Here is a 22,947-nt window from a genome sequence, read left to right on the forward strand (position 1 = left end):
TCCCTGAGGGCCCCCTCGTTATCATGCCTGTCATAAGTCGACCCTTCCTTGCAGAATCTTACCTGTCATTGGCTAACTGGTCATGCACTGAGGGCCAGGCAGGGTGAAGTAAAGTGGGCAGAGGCGGTGGTGCTCCTGCCAGGGGCATAAGCTTTGTCTCCTTAGTGGCTTAGGGTCCCAGGTCTCTCACTCAGCCTTAGCCCTGGGGGGTTACAGCTTCTGAAACCAGGCAGGATGGTTCCCAACAAATGTGAATAAAAGGAACAAGAACTCAGCATATATGACAAAGAACTGAAAGACATAATAGTTTAAATTGACAAACAGGCCTAGGAGCTGATGAGACCAGAATGAAGAGAGTAAAAGACAGACCTGAAGGAGTGATCAGTGTCAAAGTGCAGAGAGACAGAGAGGAAAATAAGGGAGGGGGGTCAGCAGACACAAGCAGAGCAAAAGGTTTAACAAAATCTACTCCATTTCCCAAGAACAGGGAAGACAGAAGGGAGCAGGGCTAAGTATCAGGATAAGGCTGAAAACTTTCAGAACTGACGACAAGTTTCAATCCAATGATTTAGAAAGCACAATAAATGCCCAGGAAAATAAACAGACATTGAAATAAAGAGAAATTCACACCCAGCTAGATCATGATGAAACTTCAAAGCACCAGAAACAAAGAGAAAAAAATCTTAAAAGCAATCCCGCAGCCAGAGGCAGCATCTCATCAAAGCAACGGCCATCATGGAAGGCAGGAAGCTGGGGCTGTTGTCCTGGAATGCAGCCCTCAAAGGCTACAAGAATGAGGAACAGACACACTCCCAGAGAACCAAAAACAGAGACGGCCAGCCTTAGCGCTTCACTAAAGAAAATGCGGAAGCAAAGATCGGCACACTTTCTCTGTAAAGGACCAGATAGTAAACACTTTAGGCCAGGCGGCCAGGCAGGAGGTAAGCACTCTGTCACAACTACTCCACCACTGTGACATGAAGAGACAAAGACAATGTGAAAACAAGTGGGCCAATCAACAAACCACAGCCTGTGGGCTGAGTCCAGCCTGCTGCCTGCTTTTGCAAGGAGCAGCTTGTGAACCCCCATCTCCACAGATAAACTTCAAGCAGAGGGAAAGTGATTTCAAATACAGGGTCTCACAGGAGAGAGAGCGGTAAATGTGTAACTCTAAACAAGTGTCTACTAGAGATGATAAATGAATTCAGCAAAGTAACAGGATACAAAATTAGTATTCAGAAATCAGTTGCATTTTTATATGCCAATAATGAGCCAATAGAAAGCGAAATTAAGAAAACAATCTCATTCACAATTGCTTCGAAAAGAAACCTAATCAAGGATGTAAACAAATGTTATTGATTTGTACATCCATCTCCTGTGGGGTTACAAAAAATTAAGATACAGCTAAAGTATCATTTACATACACACAAATACGTATATGTCACATAAGCACGTGACATGGGAAGCATTGAAGTTAATGGGTTATGATACATGCGGAAGAGGAGAGTAAAATCCTAGCTAACTGGTAGATTTTCTAGTGTAAGCACTAAAAAAACAATCAACTTCAAAATGTAAGGTGGAGAGGGATGTGAAAAAACAAAAGGCAACTGTAAGATGATAAAAAATAGACATTGCTCTCTGCCCCCAGGTCCTGACACAGGCTCCTGAAGCCCCAGTACTTCCTGGGGTGACAGGAGTGTCTTCTGTTGTGATAAGGCAGCTCTGGGTGGACACCTGGATGGCTTCGGGACAGGGCTGGTCACCAGAAAGAAAGAGCCTTGAGGAGAAGTTGGGAATCTGTGCCCCACTCCATATCTCAAGAAGGGAGAGGGGCTGAACACGGAAGATGGACCGTGCCTTCCTGATCAAGCGTCCGTCCATAAAGTCCCAGGAGCAGGGGGCTCAGGGAGCCTCCAGGTTGGCCAGCGTGCGGAGATGGTGGGATAGTGGTGCCCCCCACGCCTTTCCGCCCATCTCCTCCATTGGCATGTTCACCTGGATCCTTGAGCACATTCTTGTATAATAAACTGGTAAGTGGTGAGTAAACCTGAGTCCCATAATTTGCTCTAGCCAATGAATGAACCTGAGGAGGGCTCATGAGGACCTCTGATCTATAGCTGGTCAGAAGCACAGGTGACAACCTGAATTCCAGCTGACACCTGGAACAGGGCAGCCTTGTGGGACTGAGCCCCCCACCCCTGTGCGATCTGACGCTCTCTCCAGGTAGACAGTGTCAGAACAGAGTTACATGGCTGGACACCCAGCTGGCGTCACAGACTCGCTTGCTATGGGCTAAAACCCCCACGTGTGGGTGACCATAAGTGTCAGAAGTACAAGTGTGGCAGTAGTGTGAATAGTGAGGGAGACACACAGAAGGAAGGAACAGTAGGTTTTCCTAAAACCAGCAAGCAAGGAGGAAAAAGAAAACAGAAAGAATGGAACAAATAAAAATACAAATGCAGCAACAACTGACAGAAGTGAAGTCGAAGTCATGGTGTGAGATTTCACATTCCTCCCTCGGTAATGGATGGATAGCTTGTTTGAATACGACAACGGATAACTCAGACCTAGCGGACATGTATAAAAGACCACACCCAACAACTTCAAACTGTATGTTTTCTGTCACATCTGGGGCACTTACCAAAATTGTATCCCAATATATCTGAAAGTTGAGAAGAAATGGATAAATCTCTACACTAATATGCCTAATGTGACTCAAGAAGAAATATAAAACTAAATATCCCTAGTACCATTAAAGGAACTGAAATCACTAGCCAAACAATCTTCCAAAATGAAAAAGCCCAGTTTTCAGCATCATATATTCAAAAAATAAATAATTTAGATCTTAACCTGATCCAAAATGAAGAAGAATAAAATGTTTGTCAAAAGAATTACAAAAGTAATCACCTAAAAACTAAGAAACTAGACAAGATCTAAGTAAATGGAAAGACACCCGTGTTCGTGGATGGGAAGACAACACTGTTAAGATGGCAACAAACTGATCCACAGGTTCGATACAGCCCCCATCAGAATCCCAGCTAACTTCTTCACAGAAACTGACAAGCCAGTTCTAAAATGCGTATGGAATTGCAAGGGCTAGCCTAAACAATCTTTAATAGGAGAACGCTGTTGGAGGAGTCACACTTCCCAATTTCAAAAGTTACTACAAAGCAACAGTAATCAAACCATGTGGTACTGATGTAAGGATGGACATGTAGATAGATAGAAACCCATGTGTCTAGCCGACTGATTTCTGACAAGGTTGCCAAGACCACTCCATGGGGACGGAGTAGGTTCTTCAACAGTGCTTAAATAACTGGATATCCACAGACAGAAGGAAAAGTTGAACCCCAACCTCACTCTGTACACAAGAACTGACTCAAAATGGATCAAAGATCTAAATGTAAAAATGAAAACTATAAAACTCTTACAAAACATAGGCATAACTCTTTGTGACCTTGGATTTGGCAATGGATTGCTAGATGACACCCAAAGCACAAGCAGCAACGGAAATATTGGCAAAAGCCACATTAACAGTCATTCCATTGAGACTGAACTCACCGACAAGGAACAGTCACTGTTGAAAGATGGGCGCAGACGACATTCCAAACATACGGCAGCAAAGCTGACCCACATGAACGAACAGTGAGCCCAGGGAGAAGACGAGCCCCCTGCCCTGGGGTCTGTGTGCTGTGCAAACTCCCACCCACACAGCTTTGATCCGGTGGCCTCACTGAGGGACTTGCAAGAGAACCGCACCCTAGAAAATGATCCTAGTAACCCGTAAATGGTAACACCACAACTACAAAGAAAACACAGTGTATATAAAAGGCATACAGGGACCTAGTGGAAAAACATTATGTGACTTTTTAAAAAATTAAATATTACTGAGTCTTGGCTTAAGACATGCTAGGAAGGATATTTTAAAAAGCATAAGAAACAGTCTCTGGGCCCTAAAGGCACTCGCAGCATTGCTGTAAAGAGAACCCTTTATCGCATAAAAAATATCTAACAGTAGAAACAAAATCACACAATGGCAAACACAAATTAGTTGACATAGCAGATAATACTTACAATTAGTTGCCACACAGATAATACTTACAATGCTCAGACTTAGAGAAGAAAAAGGCAATCATTACCATCTAAGATGGTCAGAGGCAGCTTTATAAACAATCTCAAAGGTCCACTACAACATAAAGAGACTGGAGGGGAAGGCTGGCACTCACACACACTGTCCTCACGCAGAGCTGTGAATGAGTAAGAAGAATCACGGCAGCCCGAGAGCCTGGCCTGGTCAGGAGGGAGAGAGCTGGTCTGACTGGTGCTTCACCCAGTCGTGCCCGCAACTAAAGCAGTACATTAACCCCATACAACAAATGACTGTGGATGTGGATGTTAAAAGATTTCCCTGCTGGATTTACTGTAAATATTCAATAGAAAGCAAACAAAATTGGCATGAAGACAGCTTCAGATATTTTAAATCAACCAGATGTCTCTTTTCATAACTGATAAACTATGCCCAGTATTTTTAATAGAAACACAAGCCTGTTTATTTATGTATCCATAAATAAACATGAACATACAAATGTTAATGCCCATAATCCCAGGTTTGTGGGAGACCTTGCTTTCCCACTCCTTTCCTATACATTCCAAGTAGGATTTTTTTTTTTAAAAAAAGGAAGGAAACAGTTATTTTTTTAGGTACTATTTTTATAATTCAAAAAGGATTTTATTTTGAAAGCACACAAATCAATATTCATAACTGTATGGAATATCATCAGAAGAATCATAGGAAACTGGTAACAGTGGAAAACTGGAAACTTGGGCAACAAATCAGTAAAAGGGTCGGAAAAAGATATACTTTTCATTTCATCCCTTTCTGTATCTTTTGAATTCAGTATCACATTTATCTATTTAAAAACAAATAGTTTTTGAAAAACCACAACGATGTGAAATACGACAGACATTTAAATTTCCCCTATTTACCATACTCTTCATTAACTACTAGTGTATACAGAAGCATTAACAGCTGTGAACTGTAAATCTTTTCCTCAAGCCTCTATGAGATCTGTCAAGATTGCAGTATTAACTGAAAGAATGTATCCTTAGGAGACAAATGAGGGTCTCATCAGGGAGACTATCAGATTAGTGTTCCAAGGACGTCTCTGGGCACGTGCACAGGGCCACCCGAGTGTTGACTGCACGGCCCGCCCTTGACGCCTGCAGCTCACTGCAAAAGGGCACCGGACCCTGCAACTTCCTCGTGCTACCACCGTCTGCCTCCCAGGATGGCTTCGCTTCCCTGTGGCCAGCATGTGCCCCGTGTGGGGACTGAGTCCCATGAGGCTGTCTGTTAAAACACACCGTGTTCCCTGTCCTGCCTCCTTCCTTAGAGCCACGTCAACTTGCTACCGCACCCGTCTGAGTGATGGGGGCAACCAGAAACCCACTCCTCGATCGATGATAAAGTGAAGTAACACAGCACGGTGTCTTTTCATGGCATGATCAGCAGGAATCGGAAAGAGCCCCTTGCTGGGTCATAGGGACACATGAATACAAACATGATCTTTAAAGAAGGAAGTCATACAGGCACTTGCATGGGTTTTAATTAGGAAAAAAGTGTTTTAAAAAGTATTTAGCAGAATTATACTTTATGGGTCAAACATGTATCCGTGAATTAATTCATCAGGTTTCCTAGTTTGTTTTTTTAACTTTGTTCCATTCTATGGAATATAAATATTAAATGCTTATAAAATACACTTCATTTGAAATGCTTTAAATACAAAACACACAAATCAAGCACAAAACAATGCATTATGGTTTCATTAATACAATTATAAAACCCGGAAATGAAGAATGAAGAGCATCAGATAAGTAGACAGCGCTTTCCAAAGGCCTGCTCAGCCAGGGTCACTCCAACCAGAGGAGAGGCACAGGCTTTGTCGGTTAGTGTCATTCATTCAGCAGCGCTGCATGACATTAAAAACACCCTTTCAAATCCTACCAGTGATAGTAATAAGTTGCTTTCTAACCCGGGTTAAAAAATAATATGAAGTCTTTAAAGTACTTAAGTTATTAGAAAAGTTTGACTTTCCAGTTGGCAATGTGACCTTTAAAATATGCCAAGACTGCAAACCATGAGTAGCAACTTGTGGCTGCCCATAATGCCACATATTTCTTACCACAGATCTGCACGAAGCTGACTCAACAACAAGTGTACACATCGTGATTCTTATAAGAATCTCACATAAAGTCCAAGAACAAGCACATTCAGCAGAAGAACTAACCTGTGTTTTCCTTTTTAAAAAAAAGCAAAACAATAAAACAGTTAAGCCAGATTTTTAACCAAAAATCCATTTTTAAAAGTATCAGAGCTGTATTCGCCTTCCTTTTCAGCTGAAAGGGTGAAGCACAATAGCCACAACTTTGTTGCAGACTAAAATCCAGCAGGTAATCCCAACGCCACCTACAAATGAAGAAATCCAATATAAGAAAGCATACCCAGAGTTCTGCCCACACTCCCGGCCTCTGCTGCCTCTAACTTAGAGGAAGTAAGAGTAGTTCATTATCTTTGAGCAGCGCTGGGCTAAGACCAAGTATTTTGTGGGTTCAAATTCATCACACTTCCTATTAATTCACAGGGCTGCCTTCTTTACTATGCAGGAATTACACAGTGAGCACTGGTTCAAATTCCTCCTCCCTGCCCGAGAAATATGCTTCATTACTTATGATATTAACAGACTGTAAGACCCCTCTATGAGACTATTTCATTTTCCTTTCTCGAAAAACCTTTATGAATGAAGCCTGTTTACCCACACCATTCCTGTCCCACTGGTAAATGAGAGACAGGAAGATACACTTCGAGAGTGGCCAGTGGCCTGCCTGAAAGGGTGGCCTCCTGCCCCCAGCACTGCCCTCAAGGTTGAGTGGTGAGTAAACGGGGTGGGAGGAGGGGAGAGGGCGTGGCTAATCTGGAAATCTTTGAAACCGTACTTTCTTTGCTGCAGTAATTCACCTCCAGCATTATCACAAATCACAGCCGAAGGCGGACTGACGAGGATGTGTGCGGCAGCATTATTCTTGGGAGAAGAAATCAGGCTCTCAACAAATATCCTTTCACAGGGAAATCGGTAAATTATGACACATCCAAACGAAGAACAACTATTCAGAATTTCTTAATAAATGGAAGTGTATTGATATGGGGGAAGGCTTACAATATGCAGTAAAAAGGGACAAAAAAATCAGACAAATGTAACTACACAGGGGTGGGCAAAAGTAGGTGTACATTTGTTCATATGGAAAAATATATGATACAAAAATAAATAATGATACAAGAATAAATAATACAAGAATAAACTGTGTTTCACATACTCACAACTCTAAGCCTACTTTTGCCTATCCCTGTATAAAAACAAATAGAAAAAATTTCTTTTTTATTGGTCTCATATTTGTAGTCACTCTACAATGACACATACTACTTTTAACATCCAAAAGAAATTATCTTTCAAAATGAAAGGCGGAGAGCCCTAAATGCTCTTGCCATGCACAGGAGCTGACCAGAGGTCGCAGAATCTGGGATCGGACGTGGGGCTTGACTGAAGAGGCTACGGGACCGCAGGCATTGGCTTAGACTCCAGAAGCAGACGTGAGCTGATTCTGGCTCTGCGACTTAACATTCTGGTGACACTAGACCAGCGACCCCTCTTAGACCTCCACATCCTCGCTGCAGCCTTGCGAGGCTGAGACCAAAGCACTGCTCCCTGGTGAAATGGATGATGTGGACGATGTCAGGCTGCCTTAATCTTCCACCACACACCTCCTCGTATGTCTCTCCATATTCTTCCACTGTGTTTTCCAGAAAACTCTTACCTGCTACTCGAGTGGGAAATGCTACCAGGCGGTCTAGCGGAGTTATCCATTTACTCGGCACCACGGCCACAGGAACAGAATAATACTTCCAAATGAGGGAGACCATCAGGGCAGCCTGCAAAGACACTGCTGGTGGGTGGACACGACCTGCCGGTCATGCAAGCTGCCACCACAGAAAGACGAGAAAACGTGGAAACAAACGAAGGAAACTCCCCAGTTGATGCCCTCAAGCCCTGTCAATCCAGTCTTTGTGGCCAACGGCCACCGATCACACATACAGTTGACCCTGAACAACACAGGCGTTAGGGGCACCAACCCCACAGTCCAAACTCCCAGTGTAACTTCTGACTCGCCCAGAACATAAGCACTAGTAGCCTACTGCTGACCGGAAGCCTTACCAATAACATAAACAACACAATTGTTATATGTATTATATATTGTGTTCTTACAATAAAGTGAGCTGAAGAAACATTATTAAGAAAATCATAAGAGAAAATACGTGCATACACTTTATGCACTCATGACATACTTTTTTCTTAATATTTTTGATATTTCTAGGCTACAAGGGTTTTTAAAGATTTTATTTTTAGAGAGAGAGGAAGGGAGGGAAAAAGAGAAGGAAAGAAGGAAGGAAGGAAGGAAGGAAGGAAGGAAGGAAGGAAGGAAGGAAGGAAGGAAGGAAGGAAGGAAGATTGATGTGAGAGAATAATATGGATTGGTTGCCTTTCCTATGTGCCCCAATCAGGGCCTGGCCTGCAATCCAGGCATGTGCCCTGACTGGGAATCGAACCAGCAACCTTTTGGTTTACAGGACAATGCCCAACTGTGCCACACTAGTCAGGGCTTTTTTGGTCAAACTGTCTGAAATCTCCAAAAATTTTTCCAATATATTTATTTTTTAGAAATCCACATATAAGTGGACCTGTGTAGTTCAAGCCCATGTTGTTTGCGGGTCCACTGTGTACACTGTTAAATTAGCTGATAAATTAACCAAGGTCCCCCATAACACAGCTGTTCTTTTCTCATTGAATATCTCCTTTAAGTAGCCAAGCTGTGATAAATACACCTCATCAGTGACAAATTCAACCTTAGGCATCGAAGACCCCACCCACACTTGAGTGCTGGTGTCCACTCGCAGTGCACGGGGCCCTCTGTCACTGTTCGCAGTGGGTGGAGAGGCAGTGCGTGCCCCTCCCTCCGCTCCCTAGCAGGTTCCCTCAGTTGTCTCCTGCCCCCTTTGCGGCCCTGAATACGCACTCAAATGAGGAGACCTAAAAGAGAGCCTCTGACTCCGTTCCAGCCCCTGAGAAACCCATCTCATATCAGAGTGACAATGGCTCAGGACCAATGCGTCCAGTACTTCCTATACCCCACACCTAACAGTTCTGGTCCAGAGAAAGGCCTTCTTTTAGTCTAACTCACAAATCCACATGCTGTTCAGAGGGACATGTAGCCGCACGGCACAGCAGCTGAAGGTGGAAAAACCTGAATTCCCAGATCTGGATTCCGGGGCCCGAATGGTTCTGGAACAAAATCCATTACCAACTTGAATGATCCCAGTGACACAAGAGGACACTTACTTGCAGTACGTAGAAAGCAACACTCATAACCCACTTTATCTTGGCCAACTGAGCTGTCCGTGATTTCACTGAAAGGAAAAACAGGATGAAACAATTATATCAGTCCTGAAAAGGGAAGAAAAATTCAAGTACACAGAAATGTTATTTCCTCATGAAATATTTTCTAATTACATATGCAAATATAAAATAGATTTGCATAATATAAATATAAAATAGATATAAAATAGATATCTGAGGCAGTGGAACAAGAAAGCTCCTGACAGTCCACTTGGCAATTTTTTCTAGGCTTCTGTCAGAAAAGTGTTGAATATGGAAATGACAACCTAACACGTTGGCTCTAAAGAAACTCTAGGAGTATGCTGGATGTTTCTGTGTTTGGAAAGCAAAGGTTCACCGGCAAGTAAAGAAAAGTAATAATTATTACTGGGTCTCTTCTAGACAACTTAAAAGTTTACATCAACATTTAGAACATTCAGGAATCAGTGCATATATTCTACGAATCTTTATACAGAGACTTCTCTATGAATTGGCTGTTATGAAGCTTTGTAAACCACCACCGAGAATAGTACCATGAGTTTTGAGCTTATCTGTCATCTTGTTGATCTTTCTCTCCAGCCTGGCGTATCTGGCGAACTCGTCCATCATGTTGACAGTGGAGAGCTCTTGCTTCATGTCCTGGATCTCTGCTCTCATCTGAGACTCCTGCTCTGCATCCTTCTGCAGCACCCTGGACATCTGGTGGAGTGGACAGCTGGGATCAGTCCTCCCACTGGGGGTAACAGTCTCCCTCCCCTCATGTACCATCCTACCTGTGGCCCCTCGCAACTGGACAAGCTGCCCTTTACCTAAACAGAGAGCCTCTGCTGCCTTGTCCTGGTCCTGCTTCCTAAAACCACAAAAACTCGCTCCCATTTGAATCACTATTCACATTACATTTTTTTCTTTTGCAGACATGCCGATGGGTTGCTATGGTACAAATGTACATATCTTTCACTAAAACTGTAAAATTGTAATGATAAAATAAAAGTTATTTCCAGAGCTGAATGACCCCAGAGCTGTCATTCGAGTATACAGGCCATGCTTCTTCTTCCCTCCCTGAAGAATTCAGTCCTAAATTAAGCAGGCAAAGCAGGAAGGGGGTAAGAGTGCCAGCGATGAGGATGCAGAGCTCAAGTACAGTGAGGAGGACATTCTCGTATAGGGACACTCTGGCAAGGAAGGAGGGGGCAGGAGGGCGGTCAGAGCCAAGCATAGTGATATGGGGAATCTCCAAGAAAGGGCAGCCTGACGGCATCAGGTCCTGAGCAGAGTGAGGACTGCATGCGCGGTAAGAGGAGGGTACCCAGCCAAACACGGTATCAGAGCCCAAGTGGGGCAGGAGGGCATCCACCCTGGGGAAGGGGTGGGGGCGGGTGAGTAATTATAAGGGATTTATCAAATAAACTGAACATGAGAATAACAGGAGTGACTTTTCACACCGCCAGTGCGGTGCGGTCTTTTCACTGACGCGCCTGCGCAGTGTGTGCGGCTCGCTAAATCCCTCACCCAACCCTCCACCTTGGCAGTTCTGGGGCGCCTGCGCAGTGCACGCTGCGCAAGGAGCCCCCTCCCAGCCCTCTGCCACGCCATTCCTGGGGCGCCTGCGCAGTGTGCCTCCTACGCTCCACAGTGTGCTGCCCAGACAGTCTTTATCCCCCCCCCACCTCACCCACCCAGGCCTCCTTTGACTAAAAACGTCCTGGATCGCCTACTAAATGATCAAGGCTGTGTCACCCGTGTGTCCTGAAGGGAAAGAAGAAAGACCTCTCAGGCAAATTCCAAGTCAACACCAGGGACTGGGGTGTCCTTATCCAAGCACGAACCACACCCCGATATTTGGCTGAAATCCTCTCCAGGGATATTGCAAGATTTAGCTGGGCAGAGGATTCCTGACTCTAGTATCCTCAAGGGCCTCAAACCCAGGGCCCAGTCGGCTGCCCAGCTGGGGGGCAGGGGGACGGTACAGGTCTCCCTTGCTCCCAGCTGGACAGAAAACGTCAGAAGTACTGCGAGAAGGTTGCAGTCTGAAATACAGGGGGTGGCTCCTCCCCATCCACCCTTTTTCTCGTAGGGAGGCTTTATACTTGGGCCTGCGGCAGCACCACCTCTATCGGTACTGAAGGAGAAGCACTTCACCTCCACCAAGGAACCAGGGCGTTCCTCACAGCTTTTCACCAACCCTCAGCACAAACCCCGTGAGCAGGCGCAACAGACCATGTTATTACTCTTCCCTGTTTTGAACACCAACAATGGGGGCTGTGCTCTGCCTAAGATCTTTCATTTGACCCTGGCTAACAAACCCAACAAATAGTGCTTCAACCACGGGGGAGCGGGTTTAAGAAAGCTAACTGGTGTGAGGTTAGAAAGTGTCTACAGCCCGTAAGAAGAAACACAGGATGTGACACCGGTCCAAGGTTACACGTAATCCTCTCTTATCATGCACAGCCACCCTCATAGGGCACAAGCGCCCCCGTGTCTAGGCTGTAGCCATAACCTCTCGTGACTGTCTATGGTGTAGGCTTGGTGAAGGAGACTGAGATGATGACAGATCTTATTTCTAGCTCCTGGCAAACTCCAAAGACAGACTCCAACTTCACTTTCGGCTAGTGAGAAATTACAAACTCATAGGAGGATATAAAACACAGCCTCTGAGCATCGAGATTAGTTGCAAGTGGCTCCAACATGAAGTGAAATGGGATGGGGTACACAGGAAAATGGAGGTGAGACTGCAAGAAAGATGGACAGGAAACAAATGAAATGAAAGACAAGACTGTAAATCACATACTGAATAAGGAGTTAGTAGCCAGTACATATAAAGAACTCCCGATTCAGGTGGCGACGGGGAAACAGCCCCTCACCTCTGCTGTGGGCCTATAGAAGGCGCCCTTCCCCTGGGGGCCAGTTCTGGGGGCCCAATTTAAAAATGAATTTGAATACATATTTCTCTGAATAGATATTTCTCTGAAGAACAAATGGCTAAGAGGAACATGATATGATGTTCCACATCACTAATCATTAGGAACAATGCAAATGAAAACCACAATGATATGCCACTTTGCATCTAGTGGGATGGCTACTATCAAAGCAACAACCTAAAGTGACAAGTGTTGGAGAATGTGGAGAAATTGGCAACTCTCGTGCAAAACAAAGCTGGTAAGAAGTCAATGATACAGCTGCTGTAAAAAAACAGTATGACAGTTTCTCAAAAAAATTCAATGTGAAATTACCTATGATCCAGCAATTCTACTTCCGGGTAGTTACCCCAAAAAGTGAAAACATACTTGCACAGCTATTAGCATACCAGTGCTCTGGCAGGGGCGTCACACCTCTGGCCCATGGGCTGCATGCAGCCCAGGATGGTGGTAAATGCAGCCCAACAGTAAAACGGTACATTTACTTAAAACACTGGGATTTTTTTGTGATTACGTGTCACAATGTATTTGAAGTGTGGCCCAAGACAACTCTTCTTCTTCCAGTGTGGCCCGGGGACGCCAAAAGATTGGACATGCCTGTTAGAGTCTAGCAGCATTAGTCACAAGAGCCAAAAGGTGCCCAAATGTCCATCGAAAGATGAACAGATAAACAAAATGTAGTACATACATACAACAGAACTAATATTCAGCCCTAAAGAAGGAATGCAGTCCAAACATGTGCTACAACCAGGATGAATCGTAAAGACATTAAGCTAAGTGAAATAAGCCAGTGACAAAAGGACCAATGCTATGATCCCACTCATATTAGGTACAGTAGTCAAATTCATAGAGCCAGCAAGTGGAATGGAGGCTGCCAGGAAGAAGAAGGATGGGGACTTAGTGTTCAATGAATGCAGAGTTTCAGTTTAGGAAGATGAGAACTTTCTGGAGATGGACAGTGGTGACAGCTGCCCAATGATATGAATGTACTTAATGCCACTAACCTGTGCACTTAAAAAGGGTTAAAATGGTAAATTTTAGGGATACATAAATTTTTTTAAAAAGAAGATGGGCAGGAGCAGGCTCTTTGATGGTCTTTTATGCAAGTCTAAATGAAAGGATAAAGTCACCACCATTTGCTGAGCAGGCCTGTGACCTTGTTAAACATGATTGCCATTTTACTCTTCTGAGCTTCTGTCCCCAGGACTGGAAATGACTGGAAAGTAATGCGACTAACCTACCGCCACAGGCAGAAGATAACACTGGAAAAAATTGCAGCCTCCTTACAAGGCCCCCAATAGCCCAAAGGCCACACAATAGCAAACACCACCTTTTTTAAAATACAATTGTACTCCAATAAAAGCTCAAAGCCCCACCCCTGTGCTGGTATATCTCTCCACAACAGACCCCTCTCCTTTCTTGGAAAGTAAATAAAAAATTTACTCTCTACACTTTCTTCTCTTCGTGGATTCTTTCACAGCCTGCATCACCAACCACCCTAACACTAAGGACTTGGGACATCATTTTAAAGACTAGACAGCACCAGGAAAGATTCTGAAGGGGGAGATGCAGGCCTAAGTGAGAAGTCTCTATGCCTCAGAACAATAGAGCTTTGCACAAAAAGGCATTCAATGAACACTTGTAGAATAAAACATAAAGAAGTAGAAATCCTGCCTAGTCTTAAATAACCTCCACCACCAGCAATTTATATCAGGAGAGAAAAGCAGGGAGAACTGAGTTGCCCAGAATAATGCTGCAATCCAGGCACCCAATCTTTGAGGTCTCCATCTGAGTCAGACAGCCTCTCATTTACATTGTGGGCACGCAGAGGGTGCCCTACCAGGGGAAACAGCTCCCTATGTTTCTCACCCTCCCCCCCATACACACACCTACCTTCCCAAATTTGCCAGGAACCTCTATTCATGCTCCAGTAGTCAGAGGAGCAGAACTACAAAAAATCACAAACCAAGGCTCAAACTTCCAATCCAACAGCCACTAGCTGCATGACTTTCTGAATCAGACTCCTTTGGGAAGTAAAGGAAGATGGGATGACATCCCCCTCTCACAGCAGCGTGACAGCTGGACACGAGGAAGTGTACTCTGGCCTTGGCAAAACGCCCCACTGAGACAACGCACCCCATTGCCCATTGCCCTCTTGAATGAAGTATCACATAATACTGAGATTCTCAGTCATCACTGTCAACTACCACGCCCCATCCCCCAGAATGAGGGCTCTGCACCCTGAGATTCGTCTCCCCGGGACCTGCCACAGCTACTACCCGCGAGAAAGGCCGAGGCCTCCAGCAAACTCTGGAGCTGCTCCAGGCACTGTCCCCCTATTGGCTGCGGATGCCTCCACAGACCAAGAAATAATAGAAATGAGTGTGAATTGCAGCGGGGCACGATGAACTCCCAGTCACGTAAAAAACTGGTCAAGTGTTACCAGATATTTCTTTCTTATGTTTTATTTATATTCCTCTATGCATGTATGCATGTGTTTCTTAAAACAGAGAAGATCCCAAACAAGACATTTCTGGAGGCCCAATGCGGCCCTCACGCAGCCGGCTTGAGACCCTTGCCAGGTCACTTACGAAGGAGGAGAAAGACGGGAGGAGGATCCTGAGGACATTGCACCCAAACACAAAGCTGAGTACCAGCAGCCACGCCCAGCGGTCAGCCTCCGCAGCGCTCATTCCTGAAGCTCCTAGACTCTTGGGCTCGGCAGAACCACGCCGGCACTAGCGCCCACGCCTGCGCAGTGAGGCCTAGCCCGCAGCGCCAACAAGGAAGTGGGCGGTCTTTTCCATTAGGACCCGGCCAACGCTTCCTCTTTGGCCTTCCGGGCTTCCGTAGCCATTTTCATTAGTTCCCACTACTCCCATGTGACCTGTTTTCCAAAATCTGGTGATTCGGCCAATACTGTTTCTAATTTGTGTGTATTTGCAAATCGCGTGTGTTATTATGTAATTAATACTTTAGTTAAATTGATTCACTTTTACTTTATTTAAACTATATCTCAGTGTACCTTTACCCTTTGCCCCCGGCTGGTGGGGCTCAGTGGACTGAGCACCAATCTGTGAACCAGAGGGTCACCAGGTCGATTTTTCAGTCAGAGCACATGCCAGAGCCCAGTAGGGGCCCACAAGTGGCACCACACATTGATGTTTCTCTCCCTCCCACCCTTCTCCTCTCTAAAAATAAATACAATCTTTTAAAAAGTTTTTTAAATAAATAAAGTAAACCTGTCCAGCTCTGGCCAGTGTGACAGTTGATTTGAGTGTCCTTCAATAAGGGAAAGATTGTGGGTTCATGGTACCCCATCAGGACACATGCCTGAGTTGTGAGTTCGTTCCCCAGTCCAGGTGTGTAAGGGAGGCAACCAAATGATACTTCTCTCTCACACCAATGTTTGTCTCCTGTCCTCTCTGCCTGTAAAAGCAATTAAAATATGTCCTCTGGTGAGAATTAAAAAAAAAGTAAACCTTTCTAGAAAGAGAAAACTACCATGATATCTGTAAAAGCAAATGTTTTGTAAATAATTATATGTAAAATGTATTTTACATGTCAAAACTAAACACTATAAAAAATTTTAACAATTTCCAAAAATGCACACCTGAAAAATAAATATTAATTAAAAAGCACTGTTTACAGTGAACCTGTAATAAACTAGTTAGCCTACATTTAGCTGGAGATGAGGTATCACAGCAAAAGAATCCCAATTCACATTTATATGTAGCACGTAAAAGATATACAGCTGCTTCTTCTGTGAGTCAGGGAACTAAAACCTAACTGAAATGCATCACAAAACTGTGGTTCTACAAATTTCTGTTTCAAGAAAACATCTGAAGCGGAGCTACTTAATAGTGGCCAATTCTTTCCATGAAAACACATCTTGGCTGGTAGATGATGCTGAGCTGACCACAACAAAAGACAGGCTTGGAGCCTGCCTCCTCTCCACAGCCCTCCGCTCCAACTGGAGCATTCATGGCTCCAACTGGAGCATTCCTGGCTACTGACTCCTCTATTCACTAGAGATTTAGAATTTACAGGGAGAAACAACCTCATGGAAAGTGATGGCAGCTCCCCTGTTTCTGCCTTTCAGGCTAAACAGGAGTTTCAGCTGTTCCCCACCTCCACCACACACCCACCCCACTACTGCGTACCCCCAGGAGGAGTACCACCAGTTCCTGGTAAGGCAAGGATTTGACCCCCCCAAAAATCAAACAAAAACAAAAAACACCAGAGAAACTCCCTGACTGTGCAGCACTGATCTGGCCCTCGGGTGCAACCCAATTTGAGTAACACAGTGCTCTCCTATTGCTTCATTGGGCAGTCTCAAAAAGCACTCACAACGGAAGGTGGCTGAATTCTTCTACTAACATGTGGAAAGAAAATATGAAAGCCAAGGTATCTCAGTAGGACTCAGTCTGGATTTAGTAACCAGAGATGTGCTCAGAACTGAGTGAGTTACCCTGGCCAGCATGGCTCAGGCAGTTGGAGCATCGTCCTGTAACCTAAGGATTGAGGGTTTGAGTCCCAGTCAGGGCACATACCTAGGTTGTGGGCTTGATCCCAGGTCTTGGGCATATGATTCCTGATCTGAATGGGTAAGGGAGGCAACCAATTGATGCTTCTCTCCCTCCCTCTCTCTTAAAACAATGAAAATATGTTCTCAGGGTGAGGATGTAAGAGAGAGAGAGGGACAGAAAGAATTGAGAGATTTACGGTCTGTTACTGAGGGCAGCCAACACAGAGTGGATTCTTTTCAAGATAGACACACCCAGATACAGCACTGAAATACAAGGTGAAACAAAATGGCCTCGGCTATTCCCAAAACTGTAAAATCAGGGTGAAAAAAGAGAAGAAACAATTTAGTGGAAACTGAATTTACCTATCCTTTGCTTTGCCCACTTGATTGTACCAAGTGAAAATGAGGAGGAGGAAGAGGAAGAGGAGTGGAGCAGACTAACCATCTTTTGAAGTGAATTAAGTACAATCTGCAGCGTTTGTTTTGGTGAGTGGAAAATCAGGCAGCTGCCTGGAGTGCACAAATGTTAGAGCCTTCGTTCGCTCATTAGCTGTCACAGTCCTGGACCTGTCCTATACGATGGCAGCCTATTTGAGGACCCAGGACAGCTAACGTGGAATGAAGTATGAGGGTCTCTTGGAAAATCATGTTCTAGCATAGCTGAATATTCAAGCATTTCTTTAGTGTGCACACACATGTGCATTGTATGTGTGCACATGTGAGGAGCTAGTAAGAAAAAAAACACAATGTCATTTCAACTATTTTGCTATGTTTTTTAACTTGTTAAAATATGCAAAAATTTAAATTCAAATGTTAAATTATACTTAAAGGCAGCACTATTAATTTTGCTAGATAGTTGTCGAACAACATTGAGAATATACTAAATGCCCCTGGATTGTACCCTTAAAATGGTTAACTGCATGTTATGTAAATTTACCTCAATTTTTTTTTAATTGCTAGAACCAAAGAACCTTTAAAGTATTTTCATTTTAGACTCTGTTATGCTAAGCCTTCTGGATATGCAAAATGCAGTAGTTTCAAAATTAATCTTACTGTTATGACTGCAATTGACTTCATTTAAATCTCAAATTTTGCCTTGGCTGGTATGGCTCAGTGGATTGAGCACTGGCCTGTGAATCAAAGGGTCACCAGTTTGGTTCCCACTTGGGGCACATGTCTGAATTGCCAGCCAGGTCCCCTGTAGGCAGGGGGGTGGGGGGTGAGCAAGAGGCAACCACACATTGATGTTTCTCTCCCTCTCTTTCTCTCTCCCTTCCCCTCTAAAAATAAATAAATATTTTTAATAAAAATAAACCTCAAATTTTTACAAGCTCTGTAAAGATTTTATTTTTAGAGAAAGGGGGAGGGAGAGAGAAAGAGAGAAACATCAATGTGAGAGAGAAGCATGATGGGTTGCCTCTCGCACCCTGACCACGGGTGCGAGACAAACCTGCAGCCCAGGCATGTGCCTGACACAGAAAAGAATGGCAACCTTTCACTTTGAGGGACAATGCCCAGCCAACCAAGCCACAGAGGTTGGGGTCAGAAATTTACCTTTCACTAGCATTTTTAAGAAATAATTTCATATGAAGAAGTTGCAAAAAATAAAAATGGTGTCAAGGACACCCAACACTCTTTATTTAGATTCATCTGCTTTAACATTGTAGCCCATTCACTCTGTCGTGTTTCCTCCCCCTCATTCAGGGTATCATTGAGAACATCCTGCTATAGAATCACAGCAATTTGTCAACCTCAGCAAAGTTAATGGTGACTCAACACTTCTTTCCAGCTGCCATTTTTGTTCCAGTTTTGACAGCTGACTGAACAATGTCCTTTGTGGCATTTTCCCCTCCAGTACAAGAACCAGCCTAGGGTCAGGTATGGCATTTAATTGACACGTCTCTTTGGCCTCCTTTAATCTGGACCACTTCCATAGTCTTTGTCTTTTATCACACTGATCATTTTGAAGGTGCATTTCCCCTAAGAATAATATAAATAAAAACTTTTAAAGAAACTGTTGGCCTATTTCCCAAAGTGGTTTATCATTTTACATTCTAACAGGGTTTGAATCCAGTTCCTCCCTATCCTATCCAACGTAAGCCTCTTACATTTTTGTCATTCTAACAGGTGAGTAGTGGTATCTCGTTAGACCTTTACGCTGTATGTGTATCAGTACTAATGAGTACTGATATTGAGCGGGCCTTCGTGTGCTTGTCATTCTTATGTCTCCTTGATGAAATACCTGTTCAAATCTTTTGCCCTCTTTTTACTGAGTTGCCCTCTTTAGAACTAGATAGAGTTTTGAGTTCATTCTGGATACAAGTCCTTTATCTGGTATGTGCTTTGCAAATATTTTCTCCCAGTCTGTGGCTTGTCTTTTCATTCTCTTAAAAAATGTTCTTTGAGCTCTGACTGGTATGACTCAGTGACAGCCTGCAAAACAGAAGGTCACTAGATGGATTCCCAGTCAGGGCACATTCCTGGGTTGTGGACCAGGTCCCCAGCTGTAGGTGAGTAAAAGTCAACCAATCAACGTATCTCTCACACATTGATGTTTCTTTCCCCCTCTTTCTCCCTCCCTTCCCCTCTCAGATAAAATCTTTTTTTTTAATACTTAAGGACTTCCAGCCAAGATGGAGGTGTAGGTAGACACACTGTGCCTCCTCACACAACCAAAAGAAAGACAACAACAAATTTTAAGACAAAAAACAATCAGAACTCACAGAAAATCAAACTGTATGGAAGTCCGACAGCCAAGAAGTTAAAGAAGAAACATTCATCCAAACCAGTAGGAGGGGCTCATGGCCAGGTAGCGGCTGGAGGACTGGGGTGGGCAAGGCAGCAGCCAGCAGAGCAGGTGGTCCCACATTCAAGTGCAGATAAACTGGGAGGAAGAACTGGGGAGCAAGACAGACCATGCAACCCAGAGTTCCAGCACAGAGAAATAAAACCTCAAAACCTCTGACTGAAAACACCTGTGGAGTTGCGGGGGTGGGAGAAACTCCCAGCCTCACAGGAGAGTTTGTTGGAGAGACCCCCAGGGTCCTGGAACATACACAAACCCACTCACCAGGGAATCAGCACCAGAAGGGCCCAATTTGCTTGTGGGTACAGGAGGAAGTGACTGAAAGCCAGCGGAGAGCAGAGCAGGCCACATTGTTCCCTCTTGGACCCCTACCCCACATACAGTGCCACAACACAGCGACCTGAGTTTGTCCCATCCTGATGAACAACCTAAGACTCTGCCCTCAGTACAAAACAGGTTCACTGAAAAAATATATATATATGGCCAAATGAAAGAACAGATCAAAACTCCAGAAAAAATACAACTAAGTGACGAAGATGCACAGTTCAAAGCACTGGTGATAAGGAAGCTCACAGAATTGGATGAGTATGGTCACAAAATAGAGGAAAAAGGGAAGGCTATGAAGAGTGAAATAAAGGAAAATGTACAGGGAACCAACAACGAAGGGAAAGAAACCAGGACTCAAATCAACAGTTTAGACCAGAAGGAAGAAATAAACATTCAACCAGAACAAAATGAAGAAACAAGAATTTTAAAAAATGAGGTGAGGATTAGGAACCTCCAGGACATTTTTAAACATTCCAACATACAAATCATAGGGGTGCCAGAAAAAGAAGAGGAAGAGAAAGAAACTGAACACTTACTTGAAAACATAATGAATGGGAACTTCCCGATCTGGCAAAGGAAATAAACTTCCAGGAAGTTCAAGAATCTCAGAGAGTCCCAAAGATTTTGGACCCAAAGAAGAACACACCAAGGCACATCATAATTACATTAGTCAAGATTAAAGATAAGAAGAGAATCTTAAAAGCAGCAAGAGAAAAGGAGACAGTTACCTACAAAGGAGCTCCCATTAGACTATTAGCTGATTTCTCAAAAGAAACCTTATAGGTAAGAAGAGGCTCGAAAGAAGTATTTGAAGTTATGAAAGGCAAGGACCTACATCTAAGACGACTCCATCCAGCAAAGCTTTCATTTAGAATGGAAGGGCAGATCAAGTGCTTCCCAGATAAGGACAAGTTATAGGAGTTCATCATCACCCAGCCCTTAATATATGAAACATTAAAGGGACTTATCTAAGAAAAAGATCAAAACTGTGAACAGTAAAATGACAACAAACTCACAACTATTAACAACTGAACCTAAAACAAACCAACCAACAACTGAACACGAACGGAATCACAGAAATGGAGATCACATAGAGGGTATCAACAGGGGAATGGTAGGGGCAGAAACAAGGAAAACGTGCAGGGAATAAGTAGCATAAATGGTAGGTAGAAAATAGACAGGGGAAGGTTAAGAATAATATAGGAAATATAGAAGCCAAAGAACTTACATGTACAACCCATGGACATGAACTAAAGGGGGAGAATGTAGGTGTGAGGGAGTGTGCAGGGCAGAGAGGAGTGAAGGGGGGGGAATGGGACAACTGTAATAGCATAATAAATAAAACATATATTTTTAAAAAGTACTTAAGACAGACACATAAGTTTATCTGTTTCCTAGGTCCAAGCTCGGATAATGGGTTTATGGATACTCAATCAATTGTTAGTATATAATGTAAAATAAAAGAGTGTCATGCATGATATAATGATGGTGTATGCACCATTTAAAACTTTTTTCCAAAAATGTGGTATGAGATTCTATTAAATATGGGGGCCTGAGCTAAGGTGCGGGTTGAGCATGTGACAGTTAATGAATAATTTCATATACTTCATTCTTTTCATTTCACATCCATGGAAAAATGAACTAGATAGATTAATGGATCTGTGTTAGAAATTTCCAAAAGAAAAAAGGGCACAAATGGAGCCTTCTGATCCCACTGCCTCCCACACACCATGAACTTACTAGCGTTACACAGGAAGTTTTACAAGTTCACCAAAATAATGAGGGTAGACAACACAAGCACACAAGTAAAACAGACTAGTATACAAGTCTGAAATCACTCACTTCTCTTAGTCCAATTGATGGCAAGAACTTTACTGGTCACCCAACAGGACAGGTGCATTTTGATGACGAGAAAAAAATTTGTAGATCAAACTTAAATTCATGGTATTTCACAGACAGTGTTAGACTGAGCCAACGGCATAGGCTGGCACCAGAAGAAGGGGCAAAGGGCATTTTACAACATGAAATACGATCAATACTAGCAATAGGAAGGCGTTGCAAAACCATGTGACAATCAAGACCATAAGTCACAAAATGAAACTGGATTATACTTAGGCTCAATAAGCAACAAAAAATATGTAAGGCTTGTGTTTTTATTTTTGTCTTAAAGACTTTATTTTTTAGAGAGAGAGAAAGGGAGGGGGAAATCGAGGGAAACATTAATGCGTGGTTGTGTCTTGCATGCATCCCCTACTGGGGACCTGGGCCGAAACCCAGGCATGTGCCCTGACTAGGATTCAAACCAGGGACCCTTGGGTTCACAGGATGGCACTCAATCTACTGAGCCACACCAGCCAGGCTGTTTTTCTAAGTAAGCTATATCTGGTGTCTCTGAACAGAAAGGAAAATCTGTTTTAACTATACTAAAACGTCACATTCTATTCTCCTTTTTCCTGTTTTGTCCTTAAAGAAAATAACACTAAAGTGAACTCTACATAAATTACAATTACAATGCTTTTGAGAAAGGATTCAGAAAATCTTTCTTTTTAATTTGAAAAAATGTAAAAACTCCCTTTTTTTCCTGCCTGTTATTCTGGCCAACACTCCAAACCACAGTTGTGAGGCAACATCTAACCAAAGCTGATATACCTTCCTCCTGTCTCTTTATGAACGGGCCATCCCTCAAACCACGTCAGCTGAACTCTATGCCATTGCCTCTGCTTTTAGAGCTCACACAAGCCAAGGAAACAAAACTCTTTCATGTTGTAACAGGGTGCAGCCAAGCAGGGATGGGGACCCAAATAGGAATTTGTCATGGGGTCCAGAACTCAGAGTGTCCAGGAAATATTAGAAATATATATATAATGTCCTCACCCCCCACAAGTC

At 43.6% G+C, this 22,947-nt stretch overlaps 1 protein-coding gene across 2 annotated transcripts; it reads right to left on the bottom strand.

Annotated features, from left to right (window-relative positions):
• Positions 1 to 4,646: 4,646 nt before the first annotated feature.
• Positions 4,647 to 22,042, bottom strand: GET1 (guided entry of tail-anchored proteins factor 1). 2 transcript variants are annotated; one of them, XM_037144619.2, is made up of 5 exons: positions 21,904 to 22,042; positions 10,019 to 10,184; positions 9,450 to 9,517; positions 7,870 to 7,984; positions 4,647 to 6,466 (listed from the first exon to the last, which is right to left on the bottom strand). In XM_037144619.2, the coding sequence occupies exons 2-5, from the start codon at positions 10,182 to 10,184 to the stop codon at positions 6,393 to 6,395; spliced, it is 423 nt and encodes a 140-aa protein (XP_037000514.1). In that variant the 5' UTR covers positions 21,904 to 22,042; the 3' UTR covers positions 4,647 to 6,392. The 2 variants fall into 2 exon arrangements, with proteins under 2 accessions (XP_037000514.1, XP_037000513.1); XM_037144618.2 differs by lacking the exon at positions 21,904 to 22,042 and adding an exon at positions 14,992 to 15,170 and having other exon boundaries at positions 4,652 to 6,466.
• Between the last annotated feature and the right edge of the window lie 905 nt (positions 22,043 to 22,947).

Source organism: Artibeus jamaicensis, unplaced genomic scaffold, assembly GCF_021234435.1.
Source record: "Artibeus jamaicensis isolate MK-2021 breed Jamaican fruit bat unplaced genomic scaffold, CSHL_Jam_final scaffold_474, whole genome shotgun sequence".
Classification (NCBI taxonomy): domain Eukaryota; kingdom Metazoa; phylum Chordata; class Mammalia; order Chiroptera; family Phyllostomidae; genus Artibeus; species Artibeus jamaicensis.